The 16,086-nt window shown below is 44.4% G+C and overlaps 1 protein-coding gene across 2 annotated transcripts in view; it reads left to right on the plus strand.

Annotated features, from left to right (window-relative positions):
* Positions 1-2,861: 2,861 nt before the first annotated feature.
* The window catches only part of Mok (MOK protein kinase), a 34,781-nt gene continuing 21,556 nt past the window's right edge, over positions 2,862-16,086 (plus strand). For both annotated transcript variants that reach the window (XM_038337331.1, XM_038337332.1), the window contains exons 1-2: positions 2,862-2,978; positions 12,669-12,783. In XM_038337331.1, coding sequence (XP_038193259.1) covers positions 2,972-2,978; positions 12,669-12,783 — 122 coding nt within the window. In that variant the 5' untranslated portion in view covers positions 2,862-2,971. The remainder of the gene's footprint in view (positions 2,979-12,668; positions 12,784-16,086) is intronic.

Raw genomic sequence — 16,086 nt, forward strand, 5'->3', positions numbered from 1 at the left:
CAAGAGTCTGGTCGGAACCCGGTGGGGGTTGCGGGTTGCGGGGGCAGCACTAAGCACCCTCGAGGCTTGAACACCGCCAAACGCAGTGACTAATGGTGAACGCTAGGGGGAACCCGAGACCCACGGAATTCAGAAGCCATTAGACAAAATAAATGGTACCAAACTAAGTTTTCTTAAGGGGGTGGATGTGTGTCTTTATATGCAGCATTTTAAATAGACGACATTGTGAATCTTTACTTGTTCGCTTTTTTGAGAGTAACATACAACGCAGGCTAGCCTCACAGCTGAGAATGGCACTGAACTGTTTCTCCTGTTTCCATCCCCCAGCGGTTCCCTGGGAATATAGGCACTCACTGCCTAGGCTGTGTTGTACTGGGGGCTGGGCTGTGCCCAGGGCTTCATGTGGGCTAAACAAACTACTAAATGAGCACACCTCCAGCTATTTCTCTCTGGTAGTGTTGTGATCCAGCTGCCCTCACTCTCCCTGACTGACAGCGTAACTTCCTTGTGGTCTGTAATTGACAAGGATGTTTGTGTTCTTTCTGCTCCATAGAAGCAGTAGAGGTATAAACGGTTGCTGGGCAAAATAAAGGTTGCTGTTCTTCCACCTGAGAAGAAGTCTCCGTGTCTCAATCCTGGCACCCCCGCCAGTCTTGGCTATCCAGTCTGCCCTGGCCACAGCATGGTAGAACTTTTTGTATTGTCCTGTGTTTCTTTGCTTAGTTTTCTACGTGAGAGTCACTGACTTGATTGGACTGTTGAATTCCTTTTTAAAGCAGTCAAACACATGATCAGAGAGCAGTTGTATTATTTTGTTTCATTTGTTGTTCCCAGTTGGAGGCTCCCTTCCAGAGCTTCCTGCTATAATCTGGATTGGCTGTTCTGCATACCCACTGCCCTGGGCATCTCCCCAGCTTCATCCATAAGCGTTGAATCCCATTCCTCCTTGCCTGTTGTGGATCTCCTTCCTCTCATCCCAGGGTCTTTCCTTCCTTGTTTACCATTCCTTTGGACTCTGAACATCCATTATCCATTGGCGGCTCCTGGAAAGTATTGAGTCCTTCTTGCCTGTCTGATCACGTTTTGCTTCTGCACCCCCCCCCCCACCAACAACAACTAGAGAATTCTATAATAGAGACCACTGTCCCTCAGCAATCAGAAGACCACACTCCTATCTTAGGACCTGTGAAATGTTCCATATAGAAACTAAACTCCTGCTTGTTAATTCTTGCGTGGGGGTGGGGAGAGAAATGGAAAGCTGAACGGGAAATCAGAATTTAAATGTTTTATCACACGTGTTATATCAAAACTGTTAAGATAATAAAGACGAAAAATAGGCAAACAGAAAGGTTTTGCAGATGTTGTTTCTAACTTGCTAAAACAAATCAGTTGTTCAGGGACCTGTCTGAAACACGCCTCTCCTCCCTAAAAACATGCTCACTGTCGAAAGCCTTTTTTCCACAGTTTCTTCTGAATGTGGCAGAAGCTCAGGGAGTTAGAAGCCATGGACTACTCTCTGAGCTCAAGGACCACCAGCAGGTGACCTTGACAAAGACCTTCTGCCTCTCTGGGACGCCAACAACAGGGCAATTGCTTCTGCAGCCCAAGTCAGCTAAGCGCTTCTCTCATCTACCTGTGTAACTGGCTCAAGGGTAAAGTTTGTCCTGCGTCCTCAACACTGGCATAAAACCAGGCTTGCCCTCGCCAGACAGGAGTATCAGAGAAGCGGCAGGTGCCGAAGCGTCCCGGTTTGGGACAAACATTTATTGAGCATTTGCGACAGACCTCTCACGCCTCAGGAAAAGCCAGCAAGAAATTGGGTAAAGCCCCAGCTATGTCTCATTTGTCCTCCCTGCAGCCCCTTGGGATGAGGATTTTTCAACTTCACAGTAGCAATAATTTAAGGGGTCGGGTGTGATGGTGTGGGCCTTTAATCCCAACAGGTGGATCTCTATGAGTTCAAGATCAGCCTGTTCTACATAGTGAGTTCCAGGACAACCAGAGCTACACAGAGAAACCCTGTCTTGGTAAACAAAAGCAAAAACAGACATCCCTGCCATAAATAAATAATGTAGGATCTTGACCACACTGCTTTCCATTATATCCCTAATGCCTGCAACAGTGCTTGGAGCAAACGAATGTTTGGTGAAAAAGTGAAACGTTTACATAACAGTCGCTATAAACCCCGCTGGTAGATGCTCAACAGTAGGTGTTGGCACAGAACAGGTGCCAAGGGGTGTTGCAGTCAGTTAAAGCTCAAGGACGTGGTTCTTGCATCAAGTTTCACATCGCTACATTCTCATGAGAGCTGGGAAGAGTCAGCCCCGCCAAGGTCGCCTACGCACTAAGGTAGGAAACTGTACTTAAATTTAAAGGAGAGAGGGGGAGGGAGAGAGAGAGAGAGAGAGAGAGAGAGAGAGAGAGAGAGAGAGAGAGAGAGAGAGAGAGAGAGAGAGAGAGATCATCGTCTAGCTACGCGTCCTCTATGCTCATCTACTAGCTGTTCCTCTCCTCGCTTCTCTCTTCTATCTCTCGTCCTCCCTCTTGTCTCCCTCTCTCTCCTGCTCTTACTTTCTATCGCCGTCTCTCGGCTGCTTCAAGGATTAGAGTAGAGAGAGGGAGAGAGAGAGAGAGAGAGAGAGAGAGAGAGAGAGGTTGCTTAGCGACCAAACTGAGGCAGCTGGTCTCACTGCGCATGCGTGAGCAGACAGGCGCGGTTCTCTTTTGCGCATGTGTGGGCGGTAGCCTCAGGCTCAGTTTCCCCCTCACGGGGGCGGGGGGAGCGGTATGGCGGTTGCTAGGGCAACAGGAATACAATATGGCGGCCGGATCCTAACGCTCTCCAGCCAGGGACCACCGCGAAGGTCCACGAGCCGGAAGCCGCCTCAGGAAAACAGAAGGCCGGTACCACAGTCTCGTCCCTTTTCGGCCCGGGTCAGACCACGGACTGTCGCCGTCATCCGCGTTCAGGATGAAGAGTGAGTGGGGCCGGGGAAGGGCCAAGGGTCCCCGGGGCCTGTGTGGCGGCGCCGCTCCGGCCCAGGCACCTGGGCCAAGGCGGTTATGCTGGAGCTTGGGCGCTTGAGTGTGATTTCATTCATTCACTCGTTCGTTCGTTCGTTCGTCTGTGTGTTAGGTCGCACCTGAAATTCTCAGACCTTCGGCTGTGGGCTCTGAGCGCTCACACTGTTTCTTCCGGCCTTTTGCGGACAGAGGCTTAAAAGGCATTCGCGATCAAAGCTGGGCTGTGTCTTACTTTTTGAGTTAAGTTGGTGTTTTTGAAGCAACCTTTCAGCGGAATTTAAAACGGTCACTCAGAAGTTGGGAACTGAGGCAATCATTTTAGAAAGTAGAGGACTGGAAAAAATTTACCTATTTTGGGGTCTGTGGGTAACTTAAATCCTAGTGCGACTGCTAGCCAGGTTGGCTTTGTTAGGACGGCTGTTTGGTTTGCACAGCAATACAGTTATGATTGCCTTTTATAGTTGTAGCCAGAGGTGCAGAAAAATTACAGTTCCTTTTGCTATTAAGAATATATTATACTATTGTATTATATTTTGATTACCATGCAGTAATTTCTATGTAACATAAATTACATAATATTTAAAAAATAAGTGATCTCATTCACCCCTTATCGTGCATTTTCATTTTTTCTGTCCAATAGTGTTTATATGGTTATCACTTTGGGGGAATTTTCTTTGAGGGCAGGATCTCATTTAGCCCAGGCTGACCTTGAACTAGATATGTAGCTGAGATTGGCTTTGAACTGATCCTCTTGCTGGCATTACAGGCTGTGCTACCAAGTCCAGCATGGTTATCATTTTCATTAATGCCTCACAAAGCTGCAATTAAAACGCACAGCCTACAAACATCTTTATACTTTTACTTAATAGTGCACACTTATAGATACATGTTATCTATATATTCATCTTTCCCAAGTATTTCATTTTCAAATGTGCAGAAGAATTAAGAGGGTACCCTGCGTATTTCTAAGTCTTTTCATTATTTTGCCTTATTTTGCTCTGGTGCTCTTGTTTCATTGACAGATTGGTCTAAGAGGGTACCCTGCGTATTTCTAAGTCTTTTCATTATTTTGTCTTATTTTGCTCTGGTGCTCTTGTTTCATTGACAGATTGGTCTAAGAGGGTACCCTGCGTATTTCTAAGTCTTTTCATTATTTTGCCTTATTTTGCTCTGGTGCTCTTGTTTCATTGACAGATTGGTTTCTTCCACGGAGTTAGTTGTAGGCATCATCACATTTCAGCACTAACCATTCAGCAATACATCCAGGTCCGGGGACTTGAGGCCAGGGCGATGGCTCGCTGGGTAAAGTGCTTACTCTACCAGTATGAGAATTTGAGCTCTGTCCCCTCTGACTGCCAGAAAGCCAGAGGCAGTAGCGTTGGCTGCTCGGAAGCAAACGAGACTCTGTGAAGACTAATACCTGAGGTTGCCTCTGACCTCCACACACAAAGCATGGCATGTATGTGCCTGTGAACATTCACTTCCCTCACACAGAATGAGGGCATTCCCTACATAGTCGCATATGACCATATTGCCACATGCTGATCCACACATTATCCATGTGCAGATGTGTTTAGCAAATGGGACATCTCACTACAACTGATACTCAGTACACGGTTCCTATTTCAGTCTTTTCCATTAACTCAGAAAATGTCCGTTATGGTGGTTTTGTTTCCAGAATCACAAATTATATTTTGGTGTCGTATTTCTTTGGTTTCCAAATTTGGATTCAGTTGATGGTTTTCTCATGATTAGCTGTAGTTTAATTAAGTACCTTGTAAGTCATATGTCAGGTGATATGTCGCCTTTCCAGTGTTTTCTTCCAGAGTACCTGGTGTCAGCTGATGTTTTACTGGGTAAAGTGATCATTTGGGCATTCTGTTTGTCCATCTTTCCTCCTGGACCCTTTGTGTTCCAGGCTCTAGAGGTAACCACTCTTACCATGTCCTGTGTATGCTTGTATGTGTGTCTATCAATCCCTCGTATTCATTTTATTTTTAACTTTTCTGCTTTTAGTTTTATTGTTGATTGAGACAGCCCTAGTTTGCCTAGAACTCACTATGTAAACCAAACTAGCCTCAAAGTTGGGGCAGTCCCTATTCCTCTGCCTTCTATACAGTCTTGTGCCACTGTATTCCTCCCTTTAAGAAAGATTACCGCCGAGTGGTGGCGCACGCCTTTACTCCCAGCACTCGGGAGGCAGAGGCAGGTAGATCTCTGTGAGATCGAGGCCAGCCTGGTCTACAGAGTGAGTTCTAAGATAGCCAGGACTGTTAAACAGAGAAACCCTGTCTAGAGAAAAGAAAAAAAGGAAGGGGAGAGGAGGGAGGGAGGGAAAGAAGAAAGGGAGGAAGGAAAGAAGACTACCTTTATATACTCAGAGACAGAGGTAGTTGAATTTCTTTGAGTTTGAGGCCAGCATGGTCTACATAGCAAGTTCCAGGACAGCCAAGGCTACACCCTAGAGAGCTGCTGTCGCAACAAACAAAACAAAACAAAACAGAACAAAGTCTTATGCAATAACATGTACCTGTAATCCCAGCATTCTTACTGTGGGATTGGGGGCAGAGATAGGATAGTCCCCAAAAGCTTGCAGGTCAGGCATATGCAGTGGTAAACACAAGAGACCTTGCTACAAATAAGGTAGAAGGTGAAGGCCAACACCAGAGCTTTTCCTCTCAGCTATGATATCCTCTCTCTCTCTCTCTCTCTCTCTCTCTCTCTCTCTCTCTCTCTCTCTTTCTTTCTCTTTTTCTCGTGTGCGCGCATGTGCGTGCACACACATACACAAGCACTGTTTATACACACTTAAGAAGAAACAAAAGCTCAGAAAAGTTAAAAACATACATGATAAAATGCAAATTATATATGCAAACTTAATCTTTAAATATTTTTTCTTATACGTGTGGGTGTTTTGCCTGCATGTATGTCTGTGCACCATGTGCATGCAGTGCCTGGAAAGGTCAGGGATCCTTTAGAACTGGAGTTACAGTCATTTATAAGCCACCACATAGGTGTTGGGAACCAAATCCCAGTTCTCTGCAAGAGAACCACTGAGCCATCTCTCCAACCATATTTAACAATTTTTTTAAAAAGTACAACTTGTCAGCTACTCAAATGGCAATTTGACTTCCTAATCCAGTGGTTCTCAACCTTCCTAATGCTGTAGTCTTGAACACAGTTCCTCATGTTGTGATGATCCCCCAACCATAAAATTATCTCATTGCTACTTCATGACTAATATTGTGGGATCTTTACACTGTAAAGATTTGTCACCCATATTAGTTTAATAAAACACTGATTGACCAGTAGCCAGACAAAAAGTATAGGATGGGCCACCAGACTAAGAGAATTCTAGGAAGAAGAAAGGCACAGAGTCAGTCACTGGCCAGATGCAGGGGAAGCAGGATGGGAATGCTTTACTGAGAAAAGATACCAAGTCACGTGGTTTAACATAGACAAGAGTTATGGGTTAATTTAAGTTGCAAGAGATAGTTAATAATAAGCCTGAAGAATAGATCAAACAGTTTGTAATTAGTATAACCCTCTGTGTGTTTATTTGGGACTGAATGGCTGTGGGACCAGGCTGCAGGACAGACAGGACAGAAACTTATATCTACAACTATAATTTTGCTACTGTTAGGAGTTGTAATGTAAATATCTGCTATGCAGGATATCTGATATTTGACCCCCAAATGGGTCATGAACCACAGGTTGAGAACCCTGTGTAATACAGTACAGTCCGGAAATAATACTAATACTCATGTGCCGAGAAATGATGATAGGAAAATATGAAAAGTCTTGTTTTCTGTAACCAGTTCATTATATTCCTGTACAAACAGAAATTTTTGTAAATTTAGTAAGAACCCAGAAAGGGTTCACTGGTGCTATGGGTTATGATGGTGTTTGATGAGCTGGTGCAGTACCACGGTATGATGTAGCATGGCTAGGTACTAGACACACCTCAGCTTTATTATTTGTTTGATTTTGAATCATTGGTGGTCATTGTGTGTTCGGAAATTAATTGTGGCCAAGTTTTTGGTGACAATCATGTTTAGTCAGTTTTTCTGTCCTTTTGCACAGTGAGTAGCAAGGTGTCCCAGGGTGAAGTTACGAGCATGGGCTCAGGAGCTAGGTGGATGCTGCAGCCGGGCACAGAGCTAAGCAAATATGGCAGCCACAGGCCCATTACTGACTTTTGTTACGCTGGTTTTCTTCATGGCTCTAGTTTCCATATCAGAATAAATCATTCCAGTCTGCTAGGAATCAAATCTGGGTCCTGTGGAAGAACAGTAAGTGCTCTTAGCTGCCATCTCTCCAGTCCCCTCAGAACAGGTATAGTGACAACTGTCTCCAGGAATAGTAACAAGCATCTCAGAGGATTTGTTCAAGGGTCAGAGGAGATGGTGTGTGTGTCATGCATTGTGTCTGACACACGGGAGTTAGGAGTGAACGCCTTGCTATCCAGTGGGTGGAGGACATGAGACGGAAAGAATGAAAGTGGGAAATTCAGACTTTTTCTGTCCTCGTCTAATCCTCATCTTTTATCCAGACTGGATTTTGGTTTTGGTTTTGGTTTTTCGAGACAGGGTTTCCCTGTGTAACAGTCCTAGCTGTCCTGGAACTAGCTCTTGTAGACCGGGCTGGCCTCGAACTTCAGGGATTCACCTGCCTTGCCTCCGAGTGCTGGGATTAGAGGCAAGCACCACCACCGCCCAGCCTCCTGTCTAGAATTTTTAATTTTATTATTTATTTTTGTTTTGTTTTTCTTTTTTGTAAGTAAAGATTTAATTATTTATCATGTATAGTGTTCTGCCTGCATGTATCCTTTCAGGACAGAAGAGGGCACCAGATCTTATTATAGATGGTTGTGAGCCACCATGTGGTTGCTGGGAATTAATCTCAGGACCTTTGGAAGAGCAGCCAGTTCTCTTAACCTCTGAGCCATCTCTCCAGCCCTTGTTTTGGTTTTCAAGATAGTTTCTCTGTATAGCATTGAGTGTCCTGTAACTCTCTCTGTAGACCAGGCTGACCTCGAACTCACAGAGATCCACCAAGTACTGGGATCAAAGGCGTGCGCCTCCACCACCCAGCCTGTCTGAACTTTCTAATGGATTATTTAGACATACCGACAAAAACAAAAGCAAAATTATACTACTAAAGGGTGATAATGATTTGCTATTATATCAGAAATTTGTGTTTTGAAAGAAGTTTATTCAGTGTCCTCTGAGAGAGCAGCTGGCATGTGTGCTCACCAGGGAGATTTACACACTGCCGCTGCCACTGCAAAAGGCTTAGGCCGTCCCCTCTTAAATGTCAGAGCTCACATAGGGCTGCAAGCTTTCTCAGTCACCCTTTTCCATTTTCTTCCTGGTATGCACATCACCTGTTTTTATAAACAGATCCACCAGTATCAACTTTTGAAATAAAAATAAATAAAAGCAGTGCTGGCTTTGTAATAAATTCAACCAGTAAATTTTTCGTTAGTTCCAGGATCCTCCCGACTTAACACAGTTGGTCCTGTTTAGCATTCTTAAAGTGTATCAGTTTTCTGTGTGTATATACACATTGTAATACAGATTTTCTTGAGGGTTGCAGGGTTACCAGTGCCATGCATTCCTAGTAGTAGGCTACCTGGGTTAGTGAATGTGGTTTAAATTTAGATGGTTACTAGCTCTTGAATAATTTTGTGTCCTTTTGTGTTTTTGCCATGTTTGGTAATTCAGGTCACAATATTGCTCACCACAGAAATAATTAATTGGGTACAACCCTTTTTGTTCAAAGCCCCGACCTGGTTTTAATAGTGTGGTTTGAACTACTTAATCTCCCAAAAAGCTTTGAGCGAGTGGAATCCCTCCTCCTGCAGATTCTGGCTGCACTCCACAGTTAACCTCTTCAGCCCTGCTCACCTGGCCCACCATGGCTGGAGCAACTGCAAATGAAAGTGCTACACTCAACACACAGGTTCCATGAAAGGCAAGTTTGACCTCACTTTTCAAGTGCTAATAGGTTTGAATTCCACATCCACAGATTTAATTTAACAGGAATGAGTAGAAATTGAATTAGCCCAGGTGGACTCCTCTATAGGCCACGGTTTACTTTCCTCTGCCCTTGACTCCTGTGGTTTTCCCCCTAGATAACTGAGCATGGGACCAGGCTTTTAGTTCAAATAGCACAGCTCTGTGCCTCCTTCCCAGCTCTGTCTGCCTTCCTCGCAGGCCATGCTTTTATTTCGCAGGCCTGTGAAATAGGTCAGAGTCCCATGGCAGGAAAGGTGCTTGTCCTCGGTGTTTTCCCACAGGGCTCTTGCTTTCTCTCTTCCTACCTGTCATTCCTATTTTATACCCCAGACCTTGTGTCTGCCAGCAAAGCCAGGGGGAAGCAAGTGACCCTTTATCTATTCCAGCCATCAGTGGGGGAGCGGGTTCAGTTTGTTGCTGGTTCAGTGATCTAGAGCCAGCTAGGATGCTGTTTTGACACCCCACCCCCATTTTCAAAGCAAGCCTGCTCAGTTTCCTTGTGATGAAACACTTTGGAATTGATAGTGTCCGATTCCTCCTCCTAAAGTTTTAAAAACACTATTGGCCAAAGGAGCTCCCACAGCAAGCAAGTTCCTTGACTTGACTTTTTAAAGGTCTTGAAATGTCCATCTTTTTTTTTTTTTTTTCTGAGACAGGGTTTCTCTGTAGTTTTGGAGCCCGTCCTGGAACTAGCTCTTGTAGACCAGGTTGGCCCTCAAACTCACAGAGATCCGCCTGCCTCTGCTTCTCGAGTGCTGGGATTAAAGACGTGCACTACCACCGTCTGGCGAAATGCCCATCTTTACAAACATTTGAGATAAATGTATTGAGCATTGAACAATATAGAAAAGAGTTAGGAAGAAGATTAAAGTCACCTTTATTCCTACCTAGATATAAATGCAAAACATGGGATTTTTGCATTCAGTTTTTCCTATGCATACATATGTGAGCTCATTGCTATTCTTTTATTTTTCTTGGCATCATGTCTGCACATTTTCCCATCTTTCTAATTATTAGTTGAAAGTACAGTTAGCAAAATATAATGTTTCAACTTATGGCTGTTCCATAATACCTCCTTAATAATTGGAAATGATCTTATAAGCCTAGTTTTGCTATTGTGACATATGATAGCTGTCTTTGTCTCTAAATGTTATCTGTAGCATGTCTCCTGAGAGTGGAAACTGATAACTGCGGAAGTGTGGACTCTCTTTCCAGCACCTTCCTCCTACCTGTACAAGTATTGTATGCTTAGTGTGGAATGCTCACATGGGACAGAAATGAGTCAGCAGAATGCAAAAGCTGGTCGCACCTCCCTGTCCCCAGGAAGCACACTGAGAGGGCGGAGGGTGTCCCTGGGGCGCTGTTATTCACTACACATTGGTTTCCCCATCAGTTGTGGCATGCTCTATATTGAATTCATATGTTTGTTGGACATCTTTGCAGATGCCCTACCCCTTCTTGTACATTTTATGTGTTCAAATATGAAATCCAGTCCCAGGGAATCCAACAGCCTCTTCTGCCTCTGTGGACACCAGACAAGCATGTGGTACAGACATATGTGCAGAGAAAGCACCCATATGCATAACATAAAAATAATTTTTTTTGTTTTTTTAAAACAGGGTTTCTCTGTGTAGCCTTGATTGTCCTGGAAACTGCTCTGTAGATCAGGCTGGCCTCAAACTCAGAGGTCTTTTCTACCTCTACCTCCCTAGTGCTGGGATTAAAGGTGTGCACCACCACTGCCCAGCAATTAAAATTATTTAAACAAAGCAAAAAGCAACAACAACAGAATGAATTCCAAGCCAGGCCTGATGATTCACACCTTTAACCGCAGCACTCAAGAGGCAGAGGCAGGCCGATTGCTGCAGGTTTAAGGCCAGCCTGGTCTACATAGTGAGTTTCAGGACACCCAGTGCTACATAAAAAGATCCTGTCTCAGTAAACAAACAGAAAAAGAAATTTGGCCAAGGATGCAAGTGTGCATGCCTGAAGATGCGCTGCCTCCTTTAGGGCTGCCTCAGTCAAGGCTGTTGTGTAGATGCACCCTGGGTCTGAAGGCCAAGGCTGGCTTAGGCTTGCTTCTGTGCTGCTGCTTCCCACAGTTGCTTCTGCTCTGTACCAGTCCATGTTCTCTGTTAGACAGACCCAGCTCTCCGCCTTGCCTTCTTCCTGGTTTCTTCCTCTGCTTCTCAGTTACAGAAGCTTCCTCAAAGCTCTGCCACTGGGGTGGTAACTTTCTGCCCACCATATTTACTTACGTGGCTTTGTCTTTTGTGGTACCAAAGATGGAACTCAGGGCCTCCTGCCCTAGGTAAGCACTCTTCCCACTGAGCAGTGATGTGGGAGGGTCTTCTGTTTGAGTTGTTTTCATTGGTTAATAAAGAAACTGCCTGGCTCATTTGATAGGCCGGCCGTTAGGTGGGTGGAGTAGACAGAACAGAATGCTGGGAAGTTAGTCAGATGCCATGCCTCTCCTCTCTGAGCCAGACACGATGAAGCTCTGGCCCAAGATGGACGTACACTAGAATCTTCCCAGTAAGGCACCACTTCGTGGTGCTACACAGATTATTAGATATGGGTTAATCAAGATGTGAGTAAGAGGCTGGAACTAATGGGCCAGGCAGTGTTTAAATGAATGCAGTTTGTGTGTTGTTATTTCGGGGCATAAGCTAGCCAGGCGGCTGGGAGCCGGGCGGGAATGCAGCCCACTGCTCCCAAACACTACAGAGCAGTTTCCCAGCCCTACTGAGAAGGCTCTTGGCCTGCCCTTTGCCAAAGGGTCTTGTCATCTTAGTCTTCTGTTATTTGGTCTGTGGAAACTGTTCCTGCCCAGTGGGCCTGGTGCTCCCAGCATGTTCCCATCCCCCCATTTCTGCTTGGAAAGCAGTGATTCTTGGCTGTGCCTGCCTTTTCCTTGAGACACCCTGTGAAGGTGTCTAGTCCTATCACCTCACTCCCTATCACCTCCCCTGTGCCGGGAGACCATGGACGTTTGGTCGAGGACAGGCAGCAGTCATTCCAGTCAGCCCTTCACCGCCTTCTTGCTGCTTCCATAGCCACTAGAGCCGTGTGCCTGTAGGGCTTCGTTCAGGGCACATTCCTTTCTAAGCTCACATTGCTGTTACCTGGGAAACTCCAAACATTTAAACCAGAGAGGTGTGTCACACAGTTGGGTCAGAGGCATAAACCATTGCCCAGCATGGGGGTGGTGGTAGTAGTTGCAAAGTCAGGGACAGCTGCTGATAGCGTTCAGAAAATTAGGTCACGTGAGAATCTTAGGAGACAGCTGCAGAGGGGCTGGGTGTTCTGCAGGGCTGGGGGGTGACTTTCAGAAGACTGCTCAGATGCTCTGACATCTGTCTGGAGCCACAGCCCATGTCCTGTTCCTCCTGCTGGAGCGTTTAGAGCCTTTCACCTCTGGCAGGGACAGTGCTGCCATCCCTTCTTTCCAGGGAGAGCAGACACTGCAAGAGCAGGAGTTGGTGCCAACATAACATAGCTCTGGGACTGTGAGGAGCTAGGAAAACTGATCTAGTGTGTTGTCAAGAAATTACACAGAGATAGAATGTTTGTTGGGAAGTATTTATGAAATATGTGTAAATTAAACTTTATTTCTACTTATAGACTACAAAGCAATTGGCAAGATAGGAGAGGGAACGTTTTCTGAAGTTATGAAGATGCAGAGCCTGAGAGATGGAAACTACTATGCGTGTAAACAGATGAAGCAGCACTTTGAAAGGTATGTGACCAGGACAGGTCGGAACCAGGAATCTTATGTTAGTGGGAAGCTGGTATTCATTTAAAGGTGTGTAAGCTATAACAGATGTCCTTGGACAGTTAAGATTGTGAGCTAAAGTGTTTAATACACCGGGTTTCTCTTGTCCAAGTTTACAGTGATGTCAATGTTAACACCGACAGCATGCTTGTAAAAGTGTGGTATACTTCACACAGTATGTGTATGGTGAGTTTTTATAAATCAAACCTCAGCGAAATGTCATAGCATACCTGGAAACTTATTCACATGAATCAATTAATGTATTAATTTATTGGGAAAACAATCTGCAGATAGGAAGAGAGAAATTTAGTCCCCAGGAGCGGTCTTCTGCTCTTTGTGGGAAGTGGTAGCCCTAGAGCTATAGTTTCTTATGTGTGATGCTTCTTTTTTTTTACAATGTTTTATATTATTTTTATCTTTTGTGTGTATTTTGCCTGCATGTATGTCTGTGTACCATGTGCATGCAATGCCCATGGAGGCCAGATGAGGGCACCAGGTCCACTTGGAATTGGAGCCAGAAACAGCTGCCATGTGAGTGCTGGGGATCAAAGGGCAGTCTGTGCTCTTACCCTCCAAGCCATCTTCCAGGTCCTGGGTGATACTTCCTATGCTCTGGCCTCGCCCCACATAGCAGCCTCTTAAAGTCTTAGCTTCTCAGGGAGCATCACACCAAGGAGTCAAAACCTGTTGTATGATTGCTGGCCTCATTGTAGCCAAGAAATATAGCAGTAAGAGTTTTTAGACCAGATGGATTTGTTTTTATATCAAAGAAATTACTATTTTAAACATACAAAGAAGTTATAAGACAACTTGGTAACTTCCCCATATTGATATAGAACCTTTTACTTTTGGTTATTTTATTATTATGTTATTTTTTTAGATTTATTTTATGTGTTTGAGTGTTTGCCTGCATGTATATATATGCACCACATGCATGCCGAGTGCCTGCAGAGGTCAGATCCCCTGGAACTATAATTATGGATAGCTGTGAACCACCATGTGTGTACTGGAAACTGAACCCAGTCCTCTGCGAGAGTAGCAAGTGCTCTTAACCATTGAGCCGTCTCCCCAGCCCCTATGTGTGTGGGTGTTTTGTCTGCATTTGTGTGTGCCTGGGGCCTATAGAGGCCAGGAGGGCATCAGGTCTCCTGGAACTGGAGTGACAGAGAATTGTTAGCCTCTTCATTTGATCAACAGCTCTTTTACTATGTGGAAAAATCCTTTTGGAATATACTAAAAGACCACCATTTTCCACCAGCCAAAGGCTAAGAATGTCATCGGATTGCATCTGAGACCTATTGCAGAAATCTCTTTGCTTTGCTGGAGCCTGCCTACCTGATGTTCCCAGCAGTGTATTTATTTCATGTGTGTTTATGTAGGCCTGGGTGTATGTATGTGTAGCAAATGTGTGCGGGTACTCTTGGACGCCAGAGAGGGGGTCAGATCCTCTGGAGCTGTAGTCAACCAACCACCAACCACCTGATATGAGTGCTGGGAATTGAACCCAGGTCCTCTGTAATAACAGCAAGTGCTTTTAACTGTTGAGCCATCTCTCCATTAATGTATTTTAAAGTGCACTGATTAAAGATTTTCTTTGTTCTGTTACTATAAGAACTTCAGGAAAATGTTATTCACATTGGAACATGGTATCTGAGTCAAACTCTGAGCCATAGTCACACCTGTGTGACTCCAGAATAAACCGTCTCTTCCTCTGTTTGAGGTGAGAGCTATGCATTTGCATTGACAACCTTTACATTCTTAGATAAGCAGAAGATAATAATTCTGTAAATTCAGTGGGTTCATCTGGTGGTAGGCACTGAACCTGGGGCCTCATGAATGCTAGGCAGGCACTTTACAAAGTGAACAGCATCCCCCAACCCAAAAAATTCATATCTCAGCAATTTATGAACATAATCTCCTCATGATAAATAGCTGGGTGTGGTCGCACAATCCTTTAGTCCCAGCACTTCGGAGGCAGAGGCAGACAGATCGCTGAGTTCAAGAACAGCCTGGTCTGCAGAGCAAGTTTCAAGGCACCTAGGGTTACACAGAAAAACCCGTCTCAAAAACAAACCAATAAATAAATAAACCAATAGCAACAACAACAAAAACCCCACAAGTAAACTAAAACTTCATCTACCTTATAACAGACATAGCGCTCCTAGGTTTTTACTGGAGGACTCCACATGAACATACTCACACGCCAGGGTTTTCTACAGCAGTTTCTAGGAGCTGAGTCATGGAGCCAGGATAGGTGTCCATCAGCAGAAGAATGGCCAAAGAAGAGATGTTTCTAGACACAAGATAATTTTTTAGCCATAAAGAACAACAAAGTTATATAACTTGCAGGAGGACAATAGATGCAATTGGAGACAATCATATTAGGCAAATTAAGTTTGTGTCTCAGAAAGACAAATATTGCCTGTTTCTCCCATTTGCGATTCCTAGATTTATATAGATACCTTCAGTTAAATATGTCTATATGGCGCCAAAATAGAAAAGAAACTGTCTGGGGAACAAATACAACAGATGAATGTAATGGTAATAACAATAATAAAAAAAAATCCACTTTCCTGATAAATCATGTTCTATAGAATACATAATACAGGTGTATGTACATGTGCTCATATACGCATACACACATGTACACATATACAATAGATGAATGTAATGATAATAACAATAATAAAAAATTCCTGATAAATTATGTTCTATAGAATACATTGTAGGAAGCTCTGTTTTAAAAGCATTTGGGGGGCTGGAGAGATGGCTCAGCAGTTAAGAGCACTGACTGTTCTTCCAGAGGACCAAGGTTCAATGCACATTACCCACATGGCAGCTCACAACTGTCTGTAACTCCAAAATGTGATACTCTCACACAGACATGCAGGCAAAACACCAATGCACATAAAATAAAAATGGATAAATTACAAAAAGCATTTAGGGAGGCACTTTTGCTGTGGCAGAGGATGTTGGTGGGGTCGGGGGTACTCAGCCAGGGAGCCACAGGCAGGTGTAAACAACACAGAGATCTTTGAATACTGTGCTGGGTCAAGGGAGGAAACGGGAAAGGCAGTCAAAAATACTCTCGGACTATAGCAGGCTTCCAGTGAGCTAGCTGCTCAGCCTTCCAGCTGATGCCTAGCTCTGTGATGCAGCTGGTTGTGGGAATTTTTCCTGGGTTCTGCGCCTTTTTCTGGGTAGCATCTTTCATGGCTCAATAAATGTGTTTCAGAAGAAGCAGAAGTGTACTATTGTGCTGTTAGG

The sequence above is a fragment of the Arvicola amphibius genome, chromosome 7, assembly GCF_903992535.2.
Source record: "Arvicola amphibius chromosome 7, mArvAmp1.2, whole genome shotgun sequence".
Lineage (NCBI taxonomy): Eukaryota > Metazoa > Chordata > Mammalia > Rodentia > Cricetidae > Arvicola > Arvicola amphibius.